Genomic DNA, 26258 nt, shown 5'->3' with positions numbered 1-26258 from the left:
AAATAGTATTAAATTATTTAAATAAAAATATTCAGTTTCACCTCAAACAAAGCTATTGTATGACTTTAGAAAACTTGTATGTAATTTATGTAAGTTTCGAAGCCTGACAGCACCTGGGCACTGCTTGATTTCATTGTGTGAAAGCAGTGTGAATTTCCTTCAAAAGTTCTCTTTTTGTGTTCCTTTTAAAAAAGAAATCAATACAGAAACAACATGAAGGGTGAGCAAAAATAATTTCTGAATTTCTGAGAGCATCCAGCACAAGCCGGGAGGACACCGATCAATCATTGATCTCTTTATAGACAGTAGTATGAGAATTATGAGCGTTGTAGTTGAAAAACAGATCATTAAAGATCCAGGATAGCTGGTAAAAAAGAATTTCAATAAAAGTGGATGCAACTGGAAGTGAGGTCCATGGAAGTATGGCAACATTTCTTAGAATTATGGGAAATTAGTGGACCAGATGGAATCTACCCACCTGAGTTTGTCCGTGGAGGTCTGCCTGAAGCCTCCGCCTGCGCTGGCTCCGCGAGCCCTGGCTGCTCCGCTCCCTGTGGCCTCACATTCCAACACCAACACATGAGGCTTCTCCACCCAACCCCAGCCGTTATGGACCCCCACCAGCAGCCTGCGCTCCTGCACCACAACCGAGCGTCCCTCCGCACCCCTGTTCTGATCAGGAAAACACACACGTGATGGGAACTCAAAAGCCGTTCTGATCAGGAGACATTTATGCATAATTACAGGAACATGTGTTTGTGTATACAGACACGTGAGAGGAATTCCATGTATGTTTTGCCATAGAGGGGAGTTTGTCTGGCAAGGTCTGTTAACATTTAATCCTCAGAGGAGGAATGGGAATGGAACGTGCGGATTGCGTTTGAAAGTGAGAGGGGCATGTATGCTCTATTGATCCGTTCTATCCTCGGGACTGAATCTGAATGGCATTTCTCTTGTAAGCAGAGAGTGTAGAACTTGCAGAGAGAAAGTATGCAAAAAATAAAACGTACTGACTCAAAACAAAGAAAAAAAAAATCTTTCATAATATCTTTTGTAAATATATGTTCTGATTCGCTTTTTGTCCTTTTGTGTAGCATTTCACTTTTAGTGAGCACGGAAAAATTATTTGATATTATTTGAAAACAGTTCGTTTTCCCCTTTAAGAGCCACTATCCACATTTACATAGGGGATGATTTCAGAAAACATTGGTTCCACAATTACAAGTTTAGCTAATATTAACATGAGTGTGAAGCATCGATGTCAGTGCATGAAGAGCATTAACTCATTGAGATCGCAAATGACAGTGGGCTGAAAAGTATGTTTCAGACATCCTCCCTTGCAGGCTTCTGGATTAAACACAAAGCTGGAATAACCAGAGATAGCTGCGAAGGCTGTTAAATGTTTTCTGCACTGACTGCCATTAAAACAAAGTTACGGAGCAGACTGGACATTTGCAACACAGTTCGAGTCACACGGTCACCCATCCCTCCTCGTTGGGATCGTATTATTGCAGGGAAACAAGACAAGGGCTCCAACTGATTGAGTGTTATGGGGAGTTGTAATGATGCATTTTAGTTTGTTATTATATGCAGTTTATATGGAGATGTAATCTGACGATTTCAAATATTCTGTTGGTCCACGAGAACATTTTTAAAACAAAACTATTGCTATAAAAGGGTTGGAGACCCCTGCTCAAGATTACTAAAATGCTCTTCCCTCTTAAATAAATGGTTCTTTAAGAACAGTTCACTGAAAGGTTCTTTGCGAAACCCAAAATGGTTCTTTTATGCATAGCTGAGAAACCCCCTTTTGAAACCTTGACTTTTGATGTACATTGCTACTTGTTGGAAAAAGTAGCTTGCAAAAAAAACTACACTGTTTTGAAAACAGCTGAACAACTAGCACACTACTGAAAAGTGTAAATAAGTTAGTAGTTTCAGTTAGTTTTCCCCCAGCACTGGAGTTACGGCTTCAAAACTGTCCTAGCAAAATCCAGAAATGGTCTGATAGTTGTAACACAAGTTGTCAATGTCCCTTAATGTTACATGATAAACCATCACAGATACGTGCACCCCAGTCTTTGAAACCTGTCACCAGTATGTAAATATTGGGGATGCAACTCCAAGACCAGCAGCTGTCTTTGTAAGTCAGTGTCCAGGCATCAATTAAATGACAGGCTGCTGCCATTGTGTGGAGACTCTTGGCAGACACCGGGTATATCGGCTCTGAGACGGTGTGGCAGCAGCAGTCAGATGTTATTAATTGCAGCATTACAGAGGATCTGTAAAAGAAGGTATGGGACTAACAGCTTTTCTCTCTCACTTCTCCTCAGGGTGAGAGTCGCATCTATCTGCTCAGGCCTCCCACTCACCGCTCCTCCAATTAGCATATCAATTGTGTGCAGTGTTTTATATGCAGGCCTACAAGAAGCAGTCCGCACGTATCCCACTTTACGCCATGAATCACCCAGCTACTGCGGCGACCATCAGAGTACCTCTAAAATCCTTCCTTTAAGTGGACGTAATGCAATTCTGTGCCTCGTTCACGGCTTAATAGGTTAGATCTGCGCATTTCCATGAGTCTGATGGGTTCTTGCCAGTGATATAGATGTGAATGATGACTTGAGAGATACATTTCATTTGATGTTTTAGTACGATAAATAAATTGAGACTAAATATATTTCGGTAAAATGTCATCATCTGTTTAAACACAAAGCTAAACCCAAAACAAAAGGGATAGTTAAACCAAAAATGAACATTCTGTTATCATTTACATTTCCAAACATGTATGACTTTCTTTGTTCCGTAGAAGGAGACGTTTAGTGGAATGTTCATGCTGCTCTTCTGATTTGTAATTTTATTTCACAATATTACTGTTTTTACTGTGTTTTTGATCAAATACATGCAACCTTGATGTGCATAAAAGACTTTCAAAAACATTTGAAAAAAATCTTACCGACCCCAAACTTTTGAACAATAATGTACTTATTCACATTTATATCACTAGCAAGAACCCAGAGGAGGAGGACATTCAGTAGTTTTGTGAGCTACCGGGGAAGTAACACAAATATTCAAGAGACGGTAAGGCACCAATACACACAATTCGTACCAGACCAAACACTTGTTATGGAAAAGCCTATATTGATCACTGAATTTTCTGACTTGTTGCTGGTTGTGGCCCTGTGAGGTACAGCCATTTTTGATGCCTTCTAAGGCTTAATTTTGGTCAACAGTCTCAAATCACCAGTGTTAGATATGACAAATCTGAGGTCCAATTATCTGGAAGAACACTGTGAATCGCTTTGGTGCAACAAGCCGAGAGAAATAGAGTACTCCAGGGACACTATATTCAGCAATTATTTATTTCATTTATTTCACAGCAATGGAAGAGGCTATGCCAGTTTTCACGAACAAAAGTGTTCTCAGTCGAGAGATAATTAAGTAATTAAATCACGTAGCGATGTGCCTGTTTTTAGCAAATACATGTAACACAAAGCCCTAAGGTGAAGCAGACCAGCGCAACGTTCGCTTGCGTGACAGTGGAAGGTCGGTGGGATGGCTTACAGGCACTGCAGGACACACAGCACACATTAATGTGGGAATTAACAGTCCCACTTTGAGGAACACAGGGATTAAAACTTCAGGTCATGGAATTTATTGCCTTAATACTCAAAACAGTTGTGTTGCTTAACATCTTTATAGAACTGTGATACCTTTTTTTCCTTATTCTTTGATGAATCTAAAGTTTAAAAGACAAATATAATTTTTTGTAACAGCGTAAAAGTCTTTAATCAATCCTTGCTTAAAAGTATTAATTTAAAGAAACTAAAAATAAAATATTACTGACCCCAAACATTTAAACAGTAGTGTATATTTTATTTAATGTAAACATTAAATATTCAAAAAATGTTAACTAATAAATAATAAACAAAATGGTTATTTAATGAAATAAAAGAAAAAAACTAAAGTACAGACTTCACATTCTCCAGGCCTCAAAGCAGCACCACGTCCCTTCAGTAAGTTTACTTCTCTCTTTATCCATGACTTCTGATTAGGGTGTTTTTCATCACTTTGTTATCTGTGTCACTCCTTTCCATTAAAAACCAAATTAGCAGCAACAACAAGCAAGAAACTGAGCCACTAACCACACAGTGATGAGACAAGTACATGTCACCATGGCTTAAATCCTATCAAATGAGCTTTGTGTACGAGTGTGCATGTATATCACTGCCAATTTACTCCCTAGGGAATGATACAAATGTGTCAGAAGCAGCATACACACTGCTCACTGCAACAAGTTGATAACAATATAATGATATATAATTAGTCCAATATGCTTTGACGCTGAACCTAACAACACACTCTTCTTTAAACAACACAAACAGGCATAGAGTGTACTGCATTACATATTTTAAGAGATAGCTTAAAAAGTGGTGAAAAAGTGGTATCGGTGCATCCCAAGTACTTAAAGAGATAGTTTTTTGACAGGTACATTTTGTTGTAATTTACTCACCCTCAAGTTGTTCCAAACCTCTATGAGTTTCTTTCTTCTGTTTAACACAAAATATATTTTAAAGAATGTTGGTAACCAGACAGTAGACAGCACCCATTGACTTCAATTGTATTTTTTGGAAGTCTGGTAACCAAATTTAAAAAAAAAAATTAGTTAGGGTGAGTAAGGGCAAAACGCTCAAAATTTAGTACCTGTGACACTTTCGATCACTTTGATGATACTTTTCTGTCATAATGAAGCTTGAAAAGTCCAATCCTCATTCACTCCCATTATATAGAAAGTTTGACAGAAGAAAAAAAAAGTGTGCCACACAAGTTTGGAAAGACATGAGGGTGAGAAAATAACGACAGTATTTTCATTTTTAACTATTACTTCTAAAAAGACATGGTGGATGGACAGAAAGTCAGGAAATAGACAGAAAGGCAAAGGATAAAGCGAATAAGATAAGCATGGAAAACGAGCCTGTCTGTAGCTTATCTTAACACATCGGCTACAGAAATATCTTATTTCTGTTTCATACTCTTGTCCTTTTTTTCCTCTCCCTCTCCTTTTTGTCTGCTCTCTGTGCTGTCACAGATTTTGCTTCCTGTGCCCAAAATATGAATATTTTAGAGCTAAGAAGCTTAAAGGGAACAATGAAATGGCCTGAAGTTAAATCATACCCCATTTCCAGCTTCACAGAGCAAAAGTGTGTGGCTGAGTGAGAGAGAGACTGAAGGAGAAGGAAAGCGAGGGAGGGAGGAGAATCTTTTCTGAGTGATGAATGCAGCGCAGTGTATCTCACAATAATGACAAAGTTTATCCTCTTTCATTGGCCTCTGTTTCTCATCTGTGAAATCACGCATCATCTAGCCCAACGTCCGTGACAACAGGCTCTTTAACAAACAAGGCCAGCAACAAGGACAGAGGAATATTACTGTGAATTTAACAAAAAGCACAAAAGATGAGAGGTTTGTATGGAACGAGCAAAAGTTTATACTAAGACTTAGTGCCAAAGTAGAAGAAAAAAAAACATAATGGCTGTTTTTATTTTGCATCTGTTTATGTGGTAGTCTCACACTGAGGCATTTCTCTTTGGAAGATCAAGTTCGCACGCAAAAAAAAAGAGACCTGGTTAAGTCCCCTCACTCAAAGTTCTGTATTCATTTCTTGTTTTTTTGGAGGGTATTTTAGTTTGCAGGGAATATACGTGCTCCCATTGGCATCACAAGCAGCAAATTCAGCCTCAAACCAGAATGTCTTTGATGTTTTTGATGGTGAAATCAGAACAGAAGACTTAAAAATAGAAACAGTTGCATTTGAATCTTCATGAAAGACTTCAATGCTTTCTAAAAGAAAAATAACTTATTTAACTCATGTGTGGGTTGGATCACAATGTCATGCCGTAAAATGACAACCGACTTTTCTTATTTCACCTCAGTCTTGATAGTCAGGTTTTTTTTTTTTAAATGAAGGTTGTTACAAAGGCCATTCAAATAAAAAACGTAGGACTTTCGCAAGTATCACATTCAATTTGACAATACTCACAATTAACTGTCACCAATATGAACAAAAGCACAAACAACTCCATTAACAAGAAGTATAGAAGATTAAATGTGGGCCAGCAATTTGATTTTAAAGAACCTTGTGTGTTGAATAGTCTGGTTCAGGCGAGTGATTGGGAAGGTCATTTAAACCAAATATAGGAATAATAGCAGCAAGAAAAGACCAGCTCTACAGGGGTGAGGGTCATCGTCCCATTCAGACTCAAGAATTGAAGACGTTTTTTTTTCCCTGAAAAATAAAATTGGTTTCTGAAGGTTATTTCTCTGTAGTGAGAAGATTAAATGAATAGAGAGTGTCTGTTATTTTGGGGAGGAGGGGGCGTGACTGTGCAGTGTCATCAGCATTTATTTAATACCAGTGGGCTGATGATCGAGGGAAGAGGTTTCATAGTTTCGTCCATTGAGGAGTGACTAACTTTATTAATGCAAAATTATACACCAAACAAAAACTTGTTTTTTAAAGAATGCAATTATACACCAAATTATTATTATTTTTTTACGTATTTACAGGGTTGTCGCTTAAAGGGGTCATATAATGCCATTTTTGTACAAGCTAATATGATTCTTTAGGGTCTAAATTAAAAGTTTGTAATATAATTTAATTAAAAATTCTCATTAGTATTGTAAGAAAACACTTATTTTACCTGGTCAAAAACAGCTCTGTTTTCAGCACGCCGTTTCAGTGCATATGCCTTTAAATGATCATGAGCTGCGCTCACTCCGCCCCTCTGTTCTGTGCATACACCGTTTGTAACACAATAACACAATAACCATAACGCGTTGTTCAGTATAAACGTGGAATTATGAATTATATTGAGAACGTCATACATAGAAAGCATGCCGTAATGTACCCTGACTGAGTGTAAACCTTAGACGCATTCATTGTGAAGCGTGCAGCTAGCGATTTGCAAAGATTAATATATTAATATAAAGTTTAATAAAACGTTTCACACACTTCCGTTCTTCTGGAGGTTCAGAAGGAACACGAATATCTGGTACCGATCCTTTTTAGCAAAGCTTCTTAGCAAATCCAGCTTTATACTGACCCTCGTTTATAAAGCAGTCTGGTGTGTGAAATGATTCGCGCAAACATGAGAGCATTGACGTTGCTCGTGGGGAATATTCCCTTCGAAAACAAAACTCAGCCACTGCGTCTTCAGCGGTTCGGATTCAGGAACATTAAAATGACTGTGTTCGTTATTACACCCAAGAACAGAACACCACAATCGCTTAGACGCCATTCTGCTCATAGACAGTGCTCCGGCACATCAACAATGACCGCGCCGGTCCGCGCCGCGCAGACTATGATTGACAGCTACCTCATGTGCGAGGGCGGGTCTGTGTTGAAACGCTCCCGTCAATCAACAATCGTGGGAGGGGCGTCCGTTTTATTGACGTCACATGGTCGAACGGCTCGATTTGAGGCAGGGGAAAACATATAAGGAGATTAAAACAAAACCACTGGATGGATTTTTATCATTATATGATGTTTGTGTACAGGCACTGCCAACACACATTTCAGTACAATCAACTTGTAAAAGTGCATGTACCATTATATGACCCCTTTAAATTCACAGGGCCCTGGACAAAATTTTAATTGTTAGGACCCCCTACATTAGACGCAATGAGAAGATCTTTGTCCTTTGTCATCAAGAACAGAACAGTATCCCTGTGTCACCATTATGTTTAGTTTTGTTCATGGACTTTTAAAAAAAAATTCAGATTCCCGCCACTCATTTGTCTCCTTGGTCACCGTCATTATTAGTAAATATGTGTCAGGTAAGGAATAATTGACGACAGGCCGTTGAATTATTAGAAAAATAATGCACACCCGAGGTGGTAATGCGGTCACGACGCGAAGCGGAGTGCATTATTTTTTTAATAATTTAACGGCCTGAAGTCAATTATTCCGCTTATACTACAGTTACCACACCTCGAAACATTGTTCAAATGATGTATTTCAAGACGTTTGTAAAGTTTTTGTCATTAAAACGCTCTTGTCTGTAGGACTAATTTCTTGCGCATCTAATCTCATGCCTCCGTTGCTAATTCCAAAACGTCATTTTAGAGTTAGTAACGGAGGATTGAGCCACTGATAGCAGACTAAATGCTGGACACACTTAACGACTGGCTGAAACACTCTCTGACTGTTTCCATCGGCTGCAGCAGATTTTACACACTGACTGTGTGAACACAGACTGAACGTGCTGAACACGCGTTTGGGCATGATCAATCATAACAAAGTATCAAATTACATTCATAACCGCCCTTACAATAAGTGTGTCCTCGGCTTTATGCAGTTATTAATGCAGTTATTAGAGAGAGAGGTAGAGAGAGAGAGAGAGAGAGAGAGAGAGAGAGAGAGAGAGAGAGAGAGAGAGAGAGAGAGAGAGAGAGAGAGAGAGAGAGAGAGAGAGAGAGAGAGAGAGAGAGAGAGAGAGAGAGAGAGAGAGAGAGAGAGAGAGAGAGAGAAGCATGTGCGTCAATATTATTATTTATTAATTAACTCAATTCGTTTTAATTAGTTCGTTCATGTTTTTTTTTCTTCTAATATTGACAGTAGACTAGCCTAATAAATGAAACACAAAGTCCTATTAACAAGTATAGGCCTATCAATAATTATTTATTTGTTATACCCTATTATCTGCATTAATTACGAAAACCCATGCAGCAGGACTATCAATGTATTTGGCCTATATTCAGTTTAATTTGATTGATTATAGATAGGACTATATACTTTATTTATTAAAATTAAACTGCATGTTTCCATTGATTGTGAAGTTAGACATCGAAAATGGCAGATCAAGCGCATGGGCTGCATGTTTTTTCTTGTTATGAATTGTATTATACTTTCCGTTATGACAGTTGACTACGCGAAGTGATATGGAACGGTAATGTGGTCAAGACCTGCCTGGAACTACTTTAGCCGTGCGTTTCCCTGAAAATAATTGCACACCTTAGAACGTTCCTCAACCAATCAGATTCAAGCATTCAACGGGCCTGTAGTATAACTGTGTGTAATTCATCATCCTTGTTTATGTTCACTATTTAACCCCGGATTTCCACCAACTGCAGAACGGCTGCGGATCGGCTCCGCTGCGTGTCGGATCCGTGCTCCGCCGTCCTTCAATACATACCAGATCCGGATTTGTTGCAGAACGGCTGCGGCCATGACTGACAGCTGAAGTCACGAGGACACACGATATCTCGCGAATTTACGTTTGATCGCGCGATATAACAGGATGTAGTTTCTATAAACAGAACCACAAAACCAGCAACAATTTGTTTCCACCCAGATGAGTACAGGGGAAACAACTCTGTGCTGACCAGCGATCTCCTTTTTTTGTGGAGATTATTGTGAATATTTTTAATTATATAATCAACTTATAAAAAGCTAAATGTTTATTTTGGGTTCCTTTTTGAATGAATTGGGAAAGTAGTAGGCTGTGTAAATAAAGTTAACTATTGTTCTTGTTGGAAAAGGAAAAAGTATATTTTTATTTTGAAAATTACCGGATGTTTTATTTTGTTTCTGTGCTCGACTTCCTGCGGCGCTCTCCGGCATCCGGCAAAAATAGAAACTTTGCGTATCTGCTCCAGGCGGCTGCGGTCGCCGGAGCTGGGACGGAGTCGGAACGCAGCCGTTCCGCAGTCAGTGAAAATACACACATTGACTTTAATGGAAACCTATTGACTCCGCCGCCGTTCCTGAGCGGATCCGCAGCCGTTCCGCAGTTGGTGGAAATTGGGGGTAAGTTGTTCCTTCTCCTGCACTCCTTGTTCGGTCTGTTGCATTTACTGGCTATGTTTACATGCACAACTTTTGTTTCAATCGGACTGAATTCATTCCGATTGATCCTGAGTGAAAGGAGAATTTTAGGATGACGGGACACTAATTTTATGACACTTTATTCAACAGGAAGAACAGCTCGTTCCACGCGTCATTACGCCATTTATGCGTCATTGCACATGCGCAGTCCTTTCAGTTTCGGTTTTCAATCCGATCAAGTGTTTACACGTTCTCTCAATCAGATTAGAAAAGGAATAAACCACCCCTTTCAATCCGATCGAAATTCTATTCGGATCATGACACTTTGTAAATGACTTTGTACACTGACGCATGTATCATTCCTATTTTGCACCCGCGCAAAGCGGGTTTTTCCCTCCACAGACGCACGTCGGTTAACTAAGAAATACACTTGCGCTCCCCGGGGCGGTTCAGCGCAAAGAGGAGGCGTGTTCCGGCGCAAACTTTCCCTCATGCTATTTTGCTGTTCTATAAAACAATTGCGCCACTGACCAGAAAAAAAACTAGTCTAAAGTCAGTGGCGCGATGCGCGTTGTTCATTATGCTATTTTAAGGGCGCATGTTTGGCCATAATCAATGTAGCGTGTGCACAACGCGCATACACGTTGATTCTCTCATCTAAGCAGCAGTTTTCATTTTTGCAAATCATACATTATTACGATAGATAGATAGATAGATAGATAGATAGATAGATAGATAGATAGATAGATAGATAGATAGATAGATAGATAGATAGATAGATAGATAGATAGATAGATAGATAGATAGATAGATAGATAGATAGATAGATAGATAGATAGATAGATAGATAGATAGATAGATAGATAGATAGATAGATAGATAGATAGATAGATAGATAGATAGATAGATAATTTATTATAAAAGCATGTAGCTTACACATTTACCCAAATTATCATACGCCTGTTTAACAGAAGTTAATTTGGGTGGGTTTCTCCATCCCCAATGTCACTTCTCTGTGTTTTACGGCCCTGACGAGAACGTTGCTCTCCTCGGCTGTGAACCGCTCCTGGCGCGCGCCTGGCAAATCCGCCGTTATAATAGGAATCCGCTTTAGAACAAGCGCGCCTGCTCTTAAAGGGAATGTGAGATGACGCTCTGATTGGTTTATTTCACGTTACGCCCAAACCACACCTATGAATAATGAAGCTACTTCAGGCCAACCCCTTTTAGATTTGCGCCAGGCGCAAGAGGCATTTATCCCGCCGGGAAAATAGCAACAGCGCCGGGATCCGCCCACAAAGTTACTTGCGCTTTACGCTTTGACACTTGCGTTTCAGATCGTTAAAATAGGGCCCATGGAGTTGAAGGGGTTGAAATAAATAAATAAAAATGATTCTTTTGTTTAGATCATTTAAAAAATAAAGAATTATTTTAAAATAAAATAACATTTTATGTGTAAACTTATAAACATGTCAAAAACACATCACATAATGACGCAGCCATTAGTTTCTTTAATCAATACTCAATTGCAATATTTTGGAAGCAAACTATACTTATGGAGTTGAAGGGGAGGTTGAACAATTTACATAACTCTGACACAAAAGAATTCTTTGGTCAGCAAGTCCTCAGTTCTTTGAAAATCATAAAAGGGTCTCACTAAGCTATTGACTTCTGCAAAATGGCAATGCGGTCGAAAGAACTCAGAGTCAAGGGTAAGTCAGAGAACAAAGACGAGCTTCCTTATATTAATTTGAATCTGCACTGCAGCTCTTCCCGCATAATAGACTTTTAATGGATTTCATAAAATGTACAATAAAATGTATTGGGATTTATTGACAAATGACTTGTGAAAGAGCCGGGAATAAAGAGGCAATTATTCAGGGTATAAACAGTGACAAAATGTGTAAATGCTAAAATAACCAAGAGACAATTACCATTAACCCTTAAAGGTGCAAGTAATGATTTCCACAAAAAGTTTCACCCTTGCACTGAAAAACACGTCATTAGTGAAGAGATATTGTTGCAAGAGGGAGGGGAAGATTATGAGGGCACATGAATTTTAAACATATTTATAATAAACTACAATATTCCATAAAAATCAAGAATTGTACATTTGGATTTCATGGTTCACTTTAACCATGTTATTAAATGATTAGTGACAGCTTTAATTATTAGTTTATACCACAGCTAAGTGCTCAGATCAGGTTTTGTGATTTCAGTGCACATCTTAAAGTTTAGTAGTGTTTGAAAAGCGGTTTTTATCACAAACTGTATGTTCCTTATGATGCTTATGAGCATCCCAGCATGCCTTCAGAAAGAGCCGAATGAATGCAGTTATATACCATATCTCAGGCTTTAAAAGAGATTGTGAGTGTGTGTGTGCCCACACTGAGAGAGTGTGCTGGCTCAAACTGTGATGAGTCATGCAGGAAGTGTAACAGCAGTATCATTAGCATGTTATCCACATCCGCCCACTCAGCCTCTCTCTCGCTCTCTCTCTCTCACACACACACACACACACACACACAGCTTTCAATTGTTGCAGCTGACAAACACCTCTCATTGATGATGCTAATCATTGCCCTCTGCTAAGCAGTACATCAACAAAAGACACAAATGCACAGATGTACAAAAATATACAAACGCAGATGCCAAGCACAAAAATGTTCTGCACCAATGTGACAAAATAGCTCAAACCTCCGACAGCCAACCTTTTTTACCTAGCCAGTCAAAAGCACCAAAAAGTTACCCAGATGCTAAGAAATGGATAAACCAGTAAATGCTAGACTGGTAGATTCAGCTGTCGCCAACTTCCCTCAACATGGAGGGGCTCTTTACATTCATATAAAAGGTCAATAATTGAGAGGAGAAGGAGTTTCAGAAAATGTTCAGTTGGGGCAGCAATGTACCAAGTAGTGTCCTAAATTGAAAATTCATAAATGGAAAAGCACTATGGTAACTTTTCACATTTTATTCTCTGAACATTGAAAACAGTAATCAAACATCAGCAATGATTAAATCTGAGACCAGTGTAGCCATTTATTGACCACTGCATTTTAGACAGTTAGATTCAATTTAGTCTTATTGTGTTCTTTTAGACCGTCTTTGCATGTCACTCATATCTAATTGAATAACTGTGTGCAGCTCTTAATGTAAAAAAAAAAAGTATTTACAAAACATCTAGTCAATAAGCTAAATCAAAGTTTAATCAACGCTCTGTATGAAATGAAACAGAAGTAAAATTAAAAAGATAAAATCTTGCAAGACTGTATGAAGGAATTATTGAAATTTGTAATATGGGGAAAAACTGTTGGATATTTCACATTACCTAGAATCCAATACTTGGACAAAACTCGCTGTCAAAGCTGTCAGATCAATGGCATGCAGCTCCCTCTGCTGTGACTAAGTTCGTATGGTTCTTCTGAGCTTATATTTTTATGTACGATTTGAAATAACATAGGTTGTATAAGGTTTTTTGAGGCAGATCTGAAAATAAAGATCTAGACAAACAGCCCAGATTCACCAGGCTTTGCCAAACAGTGAGCAAAAATAGCAATGATAATTGAGTCTTCAAGCTTTGGGCCAAGGCTTATTTTATGCAGCTGCTAGCAAGCAGTGCTCTCAATCAGATAAGGATGAAGACGAAGATGAGGGCAAAGATATGGATGAGCAGAAGGATAAGGTCAAGGATGAGATGAGGATGAGGAAAATTATGAGGAGAAGGATGAAGAGCAGGACAAGGACAGGACTTAACAATGAGGATTTTTCTTGGATCCAAGTTTTATCATAAACAGTGTGCATGTGACAACAATAACACAATTTCTTCACAAATGTGGCATGTATTAGCCTGGTTAAAACCAGAGCATTCTCAGTTGTAACTGAGTTATGGTCTGGCAAAGCTTCATAGACAAATCATTTACAAAGGGGCGTCACCAACGGACGTAGCTCAAATGCCTCTGGGCGCAATTGGATAGACCTAAAACCAATCAAAGCGATGAAGGAGATGACGTATGCAGAGCGACGTTCGTCTGTTATAGAACAACTTAGTTTGAATAAACGAGCAGACACTGATTAGCTACTTGCTCTACGTTTATTTAAAATGAACAGCAAGACAACTGAATGTGCTTTCCATTAAATAAATCACACACAGTAAAGAAAACCTTAACAAAAAAAACTTTGCAATTTAGACGCACAAACTGGGTGCCGGTGCGGTGAGACGTAGTAGCCTACATGCTCGGGCAGATTCGGCTTGAAGTCATTCATCCTCGGACGCGGCACCGCGCGCTGTTACAAAAAAAGCCGTGCACACAGCCAAGCAAAATGGGGTCTTGCGCACCGAATGCGTCATTTTTGCCGCGCGCACCTTCGCGCTCGTGCGGACGCGTCGAGTATAAACAAGGCTTTACTTCGTGTCAGCGCGCGCTCTGATCGGTAAAGGGGGAGAGATTTCAGACCTCCGTTTAATTAAGGAGATCTCCAAGATTTCTCTTCTTGTGAGGGGGTGCATAGACCTCTACCGAATCATCTCCAGCAGTAGCAGCCTCCGAAGCACCACTAACTCCGCCTCCGTTTCCCTCGTAAGCTGATATTAGTATTTAAACATTCTCTGTGATAAAAAATGTTTGTGAAAAAAATATTTTAATAACATGGTTTTGCCGGTTATAGAGTTCTAATGACGGTGTTCAACTATAACGTCACACCCCTAGTTCCGTCGCTGTGCTGTCGTCATCGTGTAAAGCCCGCCCCAACGTTTCTGATTGGTGCCGCGATTTCGACGGATTAGAAATGGGCTTGAATTAGCTCTTTGCCAGACTAACTTGCAGAGCAAATCTAAATTTGCCGGAAGTTGTCTGGGTTTTCCCAGGCTAGGCATGTATGGGAGGGCTGCAAGAAAAAAGCCACTCCTCAGGAAAAGCCACATGCAGTCACAACTGAGCTTTGCCAAAACACACCTTGAAGACTCTGAGCCCTCATGGAAAAAGGTGTTATGGTCAGATGAGACTAAAACTGAATTATTTGGCCTCAAGACCAAACAATATGTCTGGCGGAAATCCAATACAGCTCACCATCCAAATAACACCATTCATACAGTAAAGCATGGAGGTGGTAATATCCTGTTATGGGGGTGTTTCTCTGCAGCAGGAACTGGAACACTTGTCAGGATAGTAGGAAAAATGGATGGGGCAAAATACCGTCAAATTCTTGTGGAAAATCTGCTGCCCTCTGCCAGGAAGTTGTCAATGGGAAGAAGGTTTACCTTCCGAAGCACACAACAAAACTGACCACAGAGTGGTTGAAGGAGAAAAAGGTGAATGTCCTTGCATGGCCTAGTCAGAGCCCAGACTTAAACCCATTGAAAATCGGTGCAATGACTTGAAGACTGCCGTCACCAAGAGGTCACCATAAATATTAAGTGAACTTGAGCAGTTCTGCAAAGAAGAATGGGCAAATATTGCAAAGTCTAGATGTGCAAAGTTAGTAGAGACATATCCCATCTAGTGTTGGGCATCGTTTTGATTTGAACGATTCTGATTCCGATTCTTCCTTGCGATTTTGGTTCTTTTCGATTCTCGATTCCGATTCTTTGAGGGGTGGAGTCAAAACATGTCACAAGCTCATTTCACAGAGGAACATTTTATTTTGATTCAATAATGAGTTTTAGTTTTGGTAGCTGCAGCCCATGTGGGAGAAAATTAGGAATGCCTCTGCACCAGACCAAAAAAACAGATTTGCAGAACTTGCACCCTGGTCTGGACTCTCTGGACATGTATAAACTAGGGATGCACGATGATATCGGGACAACATCGGTATCGGCCGATAAAAGCTTAAAATGACCATCATTGACATCGGCCGATATGAATATTTCTGCCGATGAGCCTTGCCGATAGGGTGGCGTGTTTCCTATGCGCACGTGACGACCGTGAACGAAGCATGAGCGCCAGCAACTTAAACTTCCAACTAGCTGCTAGGGGTGTGCGTCTCACGCGGTTTTTGATCGTGGACGATTAAAATATCTCTCCACGATCTGCTTTTGAAGAAAAATCATAGTATCGTGCATTCTATCAGTTCAATTCTGGCGCCTTCATCTCAACATACTGTACAACGCGACGTACATTCACATCACATCACATGTAAACGCAGAGGTAGAGTTACACTCACGGGACACTGCAATTCACAAAAGTTCATTATTTGCATGTGCGTCAAAGTCTTGCTAGTTAAACATGTCATTCACGTGCTGATGCGGTGTTCTAACATCCGCTTTTCTGAGCGCGTTACACCCGACGCTCACAGGAACTAAAAGCCTGTCACAGCGCCTGCATACTGGACTAATCTTTCGAGTCTTATTGCGCTGATACTGTCAAATACACACAAGGTTTATCATAAACAAAGTTGGTTATGTCTAAAGTGAAAGCAAACAGAGAAAATCTGCTTTTCAAATGCGTGTATATTAGACGCGTCGCGTGCAGTTCTTAAAGAGACAGTAATAATATGCTGCTGCTTGTCCTTAAAGATATACTGCACCCAGAAATAAAAATTCTGTCATTATTTACTCACTCTAATGTTGTTCCAAACCTGTATTAATTTCTTTCTTGTGCTTAAATATACTATGGAAGTCACTGGAGTACAGCAACTGTTTGGTTAGCCACATTCTTCCAAATAACTTTTATTTTCAACAGAAGAAAGAAACTTGAGAGAGTAAATGATGACAATTTAATTTTTTGGGAGAACTATCCCTTTAATGTTAAAGGAGTCATAACCTAGTATTACCTTGGATACCCACGCTCTATTATAGTCTTTCAGGCCCTTCTAAAAAAGAAAAGTGGAAAAAAAATAAACACAGAGCTCCTCTGACCCTTATTTCTGAATGCATTATTGTCTCGCGAGATCTGATGCGATATTTTGGCTGTCGTGGACGGTCATTTTAATAATGCAAATGAGGGGCGCGTTGATTGGTGGCAAGAAGGAGGGGGCTTGACACCGCAGGTAACTTCAGCATATCATTCCAAAATGACATCATGGCGCAAGTTGTGAATGAACCCGACCTGGCCGCGACCTACGGAATTCAACCATATATGTTTGAGGCAGACTCTGAACCAGAGCTGGAAACGGAAGATATAGAGTCAATGGAAGTACGTCTACATCAACATGTCTCTGAATGGTAAAGACAATCATTTTGACTGAGACATACATTAACATCAGTAACGAGCTAAAACGTTTGTTGCTATTTTCTCCCACATAAGTTTACCTTTTATTTAATGTTTTCCAAACGTAGCTTCGAGGCCAACTTCGCCTGATATTGCCCCAAATTTGTAAAGGATTCCTGTGTAAAATGTTTAGCGCAGACACCTAACGTTGAGCCAGTTGATAGGGTTGTTGGAACAGCGTCATTAAAAATGAATTTCATCCACTGGTCCCTGGTAGTTTGGTCCGTTTTTGGTAGAGAAAACACATTTGAATGTTGATTCTGGCAGTCAACCACAGAGCAACTCACGTGTGCACTACATTTCTGCATCTTTCTTGACTGAATATGAGGGGGAGAGGGGCAGGGCGGGCTTCCTGCAGCATATGTCTGCGGTGTCCATATATGGTATATCCTGCCCCATCTTGACGTCAAGTCGGGTGAGAAATTAAAACCTCGTATTTGAGTGCGCGTGCACGTGGGCTGGTTTACGAACCCTGGGGTAAACAAACGCTTCACTTTTGAATATCGGCTTCCCGGCCAATGTATAATCGTTAGGCAATCATAACATACATTGATTCTCGTGGAAAAGTGAAAATTACAGGTTATGACTCCTTTAATAAAACAACAAAACACAGAGGAAATCACTCACTGCTCTTGACTGAGAACTTTAATAGAAGCTTTAATAAGCTTTTTTGCACTTAAAAAAATACAAATATATCGGTATCGGCATCGGGCAAAATTAGTTTGAAAATATCGGCATATCGAATATCGGCCAAAATCCAATATCGTGCATCCCTAGTATAAACAGTAATATTAGGAATGCTACTAGCGTGGGGAATTTGCATAACGCTACATTCATCTAAGAGGGAAAAAATTATTTCAGTAATGTTGTTGATGTTCACCACAATTAGCTATTTGGTCAAGCGCTTTGTTACACTACAATCACTTACCTGATTGTGACGAGGTAACGTTACTAACGTTGGTTAGCGCAGGGTTGCCCGAGGAGGACGAGACAGTGGACCTGCGCAGCACGTCGAACATGCTACACTCCCTGTTAATTTGTACACCATGCAGGCATAGGCGTAATGTGTAATTTGCGCCCCACCACTTTTTGCCAGGGTTGATATTGTCCCCACCAAAAACATATCGTGGCACAAATGTACCAATACAAATAAATAAATCATCTCCAGTTAACTAGCAGAGCATTCATTTCATTCTTTTGTTAAATAAAATGTGATCTAGCACTAAAATGTGTTGTTCTTTTAAATCAAGTGATCAAAGGGCTCGTTGCCGCTGCGATCAGTGGCGCAGATACAGTGTTATGGCTCGCGCAGTCTTCTCTCGGACTCGCGCTTCAATCCGTTGCGGAGACTCTAATTCGTTCCAGTGAAATCACAAAACAAAATGCACACAAACGTTTCCCTGCTTGATATACAACCACTGATGAACATATTCGGTTTTGACGAGAAAAAAAACGATACAAGTGGGGATTAGAACCCAGAACCTCTGACATGCGTTGCAAAAATTCTGCCACTGGACCAATTCGCCTTTGGCTAAGCCCCGCCCCCCTTAGTTACTGTTGCTACGTCCAACAAACAAACTTCATCTGGGCTCTGGTATCAACATGGCTTATGCTGTGACAGCTCTTCCTGCTGAAATTGTATCAAACTTTTAAAAAGCAGCAAATAAAGTGTCCGATAGAAGTAGGCAAAGGGGGCTGCAATATGCGTTCGAAGGCTATATTCACGACATACAGGTGAAACGCAAGGAACAACAAGGCATCCAAATAGAGGCAAAAGCATAACGTTACCGGTCACAGTAAAAAAAATGAACCACCGCATATCCTACTAATCGAGACGGAGGCTGGGACTAACAATATCAAGGAGCAACACTGTTCATGCAAAGCTGGGTAGGTCTCTATTCACTTCTATAATCGGTATTACAAAGCAAACGGACTACGCGAGTATAACGTTGTATTTATAAGCAGCGTGTACTAGACGACACTTGTCAGGATTTGACTTCGGTTTTGGGAAGGGAAAAAAACGGACACCCCCCTCCAACCTGTCTGGGAAACGTGTATCTGTGTTACAAATGCCCCAGGCACAACGTTTAACCATATTTTTGATAAAACTACGACGGTAATAGCCTGCTGAGACCAAAAATTTGAGACGCCTGTGTTAAAGTCAATGGAGCGCTGTGAAAAAGTGTCGGACCACTGTGGGAGCTCGTTCTCGACTGCGCTGTGATTGGTCAATCTACATTCTAGGGTGTGGCTTAGCCAAAGGCGAATTACGTACACACGCAAATTGTATATGTGTATTTATTCAAGTGAAATGAAAATCACTGTGCCGACCCAGACTTTTTAAAGTGAAATAAACGCTTACCGTGCTCCATGGCTGCAACAGAACAAGCGGGCGCGGCAAGCACTTCCAGAAATCCGGTGGCCACTATGGACCAAAACTTGCGCGTTTGGAACCGATGATCGGAATCGAAAACAAATTTTCTAAACGATTCCAATGGCATCGTTATTTTTTAAAAACTTCCAAGTTGGAATCAGTTCGATGCCCAACCCTAATCCCATCAGACTAAAGGCTGTAATTAAACCAAAAGGTGGTTCAACAAAATACTGACACAAGGGATCCTCTTTCCAACTTATTTGTTTTAAGTTGCACTGAGTAAATACAGCTGGATAAAAAACTGTGACCGTCTTCATTTCAGGCTGCAAAGCAACAAAATGTGATTATTTTAAAGGGGGGTGATTCTTTTATATACCCTTTTCTATATATTTAAGCTACAAAAGTTATTAAGTCAAAAGCAGTGAGTGATTTTCTCTTTTTCTTTTGTTCTTTGATTGTCCTTAACGACATCGGGTTTATTAAGGCTGCCGTCACTTTAAAACCTGTCGCACATTTCGTAGATCTGACACGCATCCCATTTTCTTACAACTCTTTAAGTTCGATTAAGACTTCATTTAAAACTGCTTGCGAGGATACTCGACAAAACTGGCATTTAGGCATAATATTGTGTTTCTGTCCATTCATGCGCGCCACACCGGTCTTGTATCTCTCAAGGAGGAGCTACGGAAGCATAAAAGGAAGAGCGGTGACAGTGAAGGATGAGAGAGGACCAGGCCTGGACATTTACGTTGTTTTGTTTATGTGTGTGTATCACATGAGTATCTTTTACTTTCGTTTGGTGTTTGTTTATTTTACATGATTAAAGTACTGAAACGTTCGCCGGGTCCCGCCTCCTACTTCCGTGAATAACAAACTTGTTACATTGGTGTCAAAACACGTAAAGAAGGAGGAACGCGCTGTCATACAGCCCTCGCCGCTATGGGGAATCTGCGATGCCATCGAGCATGGCTAAGCAGTCTGCCGTCATGGGCACTCGAGGCGGTGGGCTGGAGTGAGTTTGTCTGTCCCCCCCGGCAACTCACTCCAGCCCACTGCCTCAAGCGCCCATATCATTTTATTTAATTACATATATATTTATTACTTATTAAATATTAGGTTTAATCATCATATTTTATCAAATATTATGTTTTCTTTAAAACAACTATTTGTAATAATATCTGAAAATTACACAGTTATTATAATTATACAGGAAACTCCAACCATTCAAAGTTAATCTTACAATTTTGACAAAACCTCATATTTAACACTGTACATTAAGGTCCCATTAGTTCACGTTAGTTAATGCATTAACCAACATTCACAAACAATGAGCAATACATTTGTTATAGTATTAATTAACCTTTATCATCATAAGTTAATAAAAATATGATTGTTCATTATTAGTTCATGTAACCTCAGGTCTATTAAATAATATTAACAGATATAATATGTGATTTTAATAGTGTATTAATATTTAAGATGAAACTCTGGGTTCACACTATGAGTATCAATCCTGTTAAAAACAACAATCCCCTCCTTTTTCTTTCACCTGCCAAGATATACACACCTCTGATGGTTGGGGGTTTCATACATCTTTCACAGAATGAGAGATGTGTTCAGAGCATCAACAATATCCTGATGACAATGCATTGAGAGTCACACTCTCTAAAGGTCAACCACCCACACGAGGGCCAATTAGAGCCTGCTGTCAACTGCTATCACATGTGAATTATCACCTCAGAGGTGCAGAGAAGTGACGTCAGGCGATGAGTGCCCACAGATTTTGATGAATATTCCCTCATCCATTCTCTCATACTATTTATCTCGATTTTTGTTTTCTGTCACCATTGTCTCCATCTTTCTTGTTAACACAATGAAGAAAGTGCCTTTTTTTATTCAAAGCTGTTTGCCAATCACAGATGATGGATTCATCTAATCACCTCTGACCCTGCTAAAGATCCTCTGCTGTACAATAAATCTTTGAGCTGGAGGGTCACCTGTCTTTCATCACATTTGTTGAGCATGAGAACCCTTGACCTGCGATGAGGACAAAAACATAATGAATTATTGATTGATCTAAGATTAGAAATGACCTTACTATGAAATCCCACATATCTCTGTCATTGTTTGTATTTTATTGACAAGGAATTTAAAAACAAAAACACACAGTACTTCATAAAGAAATCACAGCAAAAATATTAATTTGTAGATATTTTATAATATTAATACTTATAAGAAGAAGATTATATTTTTATTATTAGCAAACACTGTAATTTACACTGATTTGTATTTATTTTTTGTAGAAATGTTTTATATAATTAATAAGGAAGAAAATACCAGTGCTTATAAGCAGCAAAAGAATAGAGTTAACATTTTAGCATAGGTAAAGATTGTGAATGCTGAACATTCAGCAACGGTGTAGGTCAATGGGAGAGTTTCAATCTTAAATTTAATCTTTAAATTAAAGTATAAAGTTAATAGATAAATAGAGCACCTAAGGCTGAATTGTCTACACAACAAAGTTTGGAGTCTATACTGTAAGCGGTTCAGGGTGAATTAATAGCAGAAGTTTAATACAGTACCTGAGATTAAAGGGCATATTGCAGGTTAGAGGACCCAACGAGTCAATGTGTAGAAAAATAATGTAGTAATTAGATTTTCTTTAAAATATACTTATAAATACGTTACATTGGCTTCTGGAGTCGTTTTTGTGAGAGAATTTTACTTCCGCATCTGAAAATGGGCGTGACGGGCGTGACGTAACGGGCGGGAGAGCGGTCGATTCAAACCATTCAAACAACAGGAAAACAATGGATCGCAATGACATTTCGGACTTACTCGTATGACAGACCACGGACGACAGCCTTCCAATTATGAGCCTGCTATGCTGCCCAGAGAGCAGGGACAGGCCAGGATTAATGTTAGACAGAACAACGGTCAGAGGAGACACACATTATTGCAAAAGTATTATTATAAAAAAAACTTGTGTGGAGTGAGTGTGCGCAGCCGCAGTTTATTGCATCACGTAATCGCGCATATTTTTGATTAGCCTAGCTGTCAGATACTGAGTAAACATTAAAAGAACAGGCCTATTCAATCTTCCCTGGATGTTTTTTTAACGAAGAAATTAAATAATAGCAATCAGGAGAATGGAAGCAGCAATAAAAAAATGAGGACTGTAGTGCTGTCGGCAAAACATTATACCACTGCAATAAAACCTGCACTGCAACAAAAAGGTAATGGATATGTGTTTTTATATTTAATGCTGTTCACTGTGAGTTTTAATTAATAGTGTAATAGAGTTAATAGTGCATCGTTCATTCTGTTTGGTAAAATTTGAGGTGTATATCGATTATTACCATCGTATCAGTTAATAGCAAAGCTATTGGTCATCTAGGAGTATTGGAATTTACCAATAACAGAATAAACTATATAAGCTTTGATCAGGCGCGTATGTCATGCTCATTAATATCCGTCCAGACTAACGTTACGTGATAATATAACTTAGCTCATCGAGAGACAGATAGATATTTTTATTCCTGATATAGACGTTTTTGTTCCTCCGATCTGGTGTACGCTACACACGATCGCGTTTTTGGAAGCCGATGCGGAAGAGAAATCCTGTCTCTACAGCTGCACAAACCGCACACAGGCACGAAAGACAGCACCGTCCCTTTTCTTGTTAGGAAACCTGACTCGATGTCCTGACAGGCCGGTGTTTTTGCAACCTCCACAAACACAATAATTTACCATGATGACGATGATAAATTAAAATATAAAAACTACCGAAAACACTGATTCACGACCACTCTTACTGACTTTTTTTTAAATTCGATGCCACAAGAACAAGAGGTTTTACATATTCACAATATCACATTAACATTAGCTGCCAGGAAATAAAAAATACAAAAAAAGTTTTACATAAAATCCATTGCTTTCAAAGCATTACATGTTTTCATTGCTTTTTGGTTTTTAGTTTGTTTGTTCCAAAAGATGTACATATAATGTGAAGTCATTTATAAAACGTGAAAAAAAGCCCAATTCTTTTTATGTATATGGTATTTTCCTAATAAAACAAATAACTATATAATATGTTGTTCTTTACATTCCAAATTGTCATTCTGAGTATAAAAAAAGCAAATTTACCCGCTCTACTGAATACAAACCTATCTGCGCTACTGAGGCTCCCTCCCTCTGGTGACGTAAAATGACGCGATGTTGAAAAAAAAAAACGTTTTTTACGAGCAGTCAAAGAAACGCTCACTTTATCTACTAAATTTGTGCCCTTATGTCGTTTTAAAACATTTTAAATCCTGCATTACCTTTTCATATGGTATTTTCATACAAGGTTATATATTAATTTAGATTTTTTTTTTTACCTGCAATATGCTCTTTAAGGATTTAAAGAAACACAACCTAGAACGTCTGACGAATATCATTACAGTACTGCCTTGCAAGCACTATAATAAAAACTACTAAAAGAAATTCCAAGCTCTGTTATATTACCATAAATACACCAAGAATAACAAAAAGAGGCTTACTTCAACATGACAACAAGTGACGTCCTAGGAGCTGATTTTAGCTCGGCTAAAATAGTTCATCTGACATTCCGCTGACACTGCAGGGAAAGTGACACAACCTGAGCACAATTAAAACAGGCTCTTGTGTAAAGTACTGTAGGTGCATATGTCTGTCTAGGTTTCTAAAGCTGTGTTTGGGACACCTGATTAAAGAATACTGAAACTTTTTCTGCCTCACACCATATACACACAGAGAAGCACCACCATGAAAGGATGAGAAACAAAAGGTTTGTCACAAGCTGTCAAAAATGACATTGTTATCCATTTCCACTACTTCAATTTTACCCCTCTTGTCCCTCTACTGTTATCTCTCTCTCTCTCTCTCTCTCTTTTTCAGTTAAAGGGATGACCAAAGCGGTGTGTCTGCAGTGTAAATAATTGCAAACGCATGAGTGCATCTGTCAAACATGGTTACCGGGGTCCAGGCTCCATACAGAAGCACACACACACACACACACACACACACACACACACACACACACACACACACACAAGATTGCAGACAGCCTTTACAGATACACACAGCCTGAAACACAACCACACTGGAATACAGACCATCTTATAAAAACTGCACTGCTCCCTCCCACAATCCAAATTGTCCCTGGAAGAATTGAAGAGAGGGGAGAAGAAATTTCCATAATAAAGCTTCTCACTCGAGGTGCTCATGGAGAGGTCATGGACCACGGCTCCAAATCAAACTAATTACTAATTTGTGCTCATTTGCTGACACTTTCCTTCCAAGGTGACTTATATCATGTCTTATTTAAGTGTGACACAAAGCATCAAGTGATAAACAACATGTCTGTGTGCAATAAATCTATTTCAGAAGTAAATAACATCTCTTTTTGCAAGACTTTCAGTGAATAATGATATAAATGTCACTCTAATTCAGTACATTACGTGTTCCACAGAAGAAAAAAACATGCAGGTTTCTAAAAACATGCTGAATTTCCAGCAGCCGTTACTCCAGTCTTCAGTCTTACATGATCCTCCAGAAATCATTCTAAGATTTGGTGCTCAAGAAACATTTCTTATTATTATCATAAAATGTAATATTATTATTATAAATATGTATAGAAAGTCTTACCTATTGCTTTTGATCAATTTAACAACTGGCTGCATCAACCCACCAAACTCAACAATCTTTATCATCTGAAGTTTTTGAGCTTTGCACTCACTTTGATCATTTAGTTCTTTATTATGGAAAAACAGGAGCAGATGGTGTTTGTGACTGTCGAGAATTTTGGTGGATTTATAATGTATATGTGAGGCTGATCAGAGAGAGACAATACAACTCTAATCACAGAAATCTGGAACACACATGTCTCTAGAACGGTCTACATTCTAATACAAAACCCATTACACTGTGCCAATGAAATCAACAATGATTTCCATTGCAGACTACTTTATTCAGACTGTGTTCAACTTCAGACCACCTGTGCATTTACTGAAGCACTGAAGGCAATGCTCTACAAAGTGGTTATTTATTTCAGCATGCAAAAGAGACTATAGCCCAGCTCAGACTACAGGAGTTTTTAAGGCCCTGTTTACACTAGTGCATTTTCGTTTTAAAATGCATAACTTTTGCTACGGTAACATCTGCCGTCTACACTACACTACAGAGTTTCGAAAACCCTCTAAAACTGAGACTTTTGTAAACGCTGCAGACCCCGTTTTAGTTTGAAAACTCCAGGGTTGCGTTTCAGTGTAAATGGACCAAAACAGAGACTTTTTAGGAGCCATTGTGCAGTTAAACTCTGCATTGTGTAATACTGCTTGCTTACATGACCAAGAGGCAAGCTATTATTAGAGCAATAGGCAACTGTTTACAATAAGCGCATGCCCAGTGTGCATGAATGGTCACGTGACATGCATTTCCGGTCATGTCGTGTAGAATTGACGGGGATCTGGTTGCTGGACTGGTTGCAACACGCACATAAGGAGAATCTTCACAGATTTTCTTCTTTCAAATCTCAAACCTGCACAAACTACAAGATTTGAAATTCGCTGCGCATCACACACTACAAGATATTCTTAAGATTATCATGCCAGATTTAGCACCTCACGTGATCTCAAGGGGAAGCGAATGTAAACAAAATGGATACCGTGTCGGAGCAATTTGCTGTAGACATTATATGAGGAGACACTAAAGGCTGTCGAGTTGTTGCCACATTTCGACCAGCTGTTATCTGTTATCCGTTGGATATCTTCTCCGTTCTCCAACGGACCCGCACAGCTGCTTGTTGTTTCGCAATCGCCATTTCAAAAGTTAC

At 39.3% G+C, this 26258-nt stretch overlaps 1 protein-coding gene across 1 annotated transcript in view; it reads right to left on the bottom strand.

The window, feature by feature from the left end:
• LOC130094700 (nephrocystin-4-like) overlaps nt 1-26258 on the bottom strand; it is a 187966-nt gene that overhangs the window by 101323 nt on the left and 60385 nt on the right. The window contains exon 7 of the mRNA XM_056261122.1: nt 479-672. Coding sequence (XP_056117097.1) covers nt 479-672 — 194 coding nt within the window. The remainder of the gene's footprint in view (nt 1-478; nt 673-26258) is intronic.

This window comes from Rhinichthys klamathensis, unplaced genomic scaffold, assembly GCF_029890125.1.
Source record: "Rhinichthys klamathensis goyatoka isolate OS25496 unplaced genomic scaffold, OSU_Roscu_1.1 h1tg000180l_1, whole genome shotgun sequence".
NCBI lineage: Eukaryota > Metazoa > Chordata > Actinopteri > Cypriniformes > Leuciscidae > Rhinichthys > Rhinichthys klamathensis.
The sequence above is the reverse complement of the archived record's forward strand: the minus strand, read 5'-3'. Positions and strand labels throughout refer to the sequence as shown.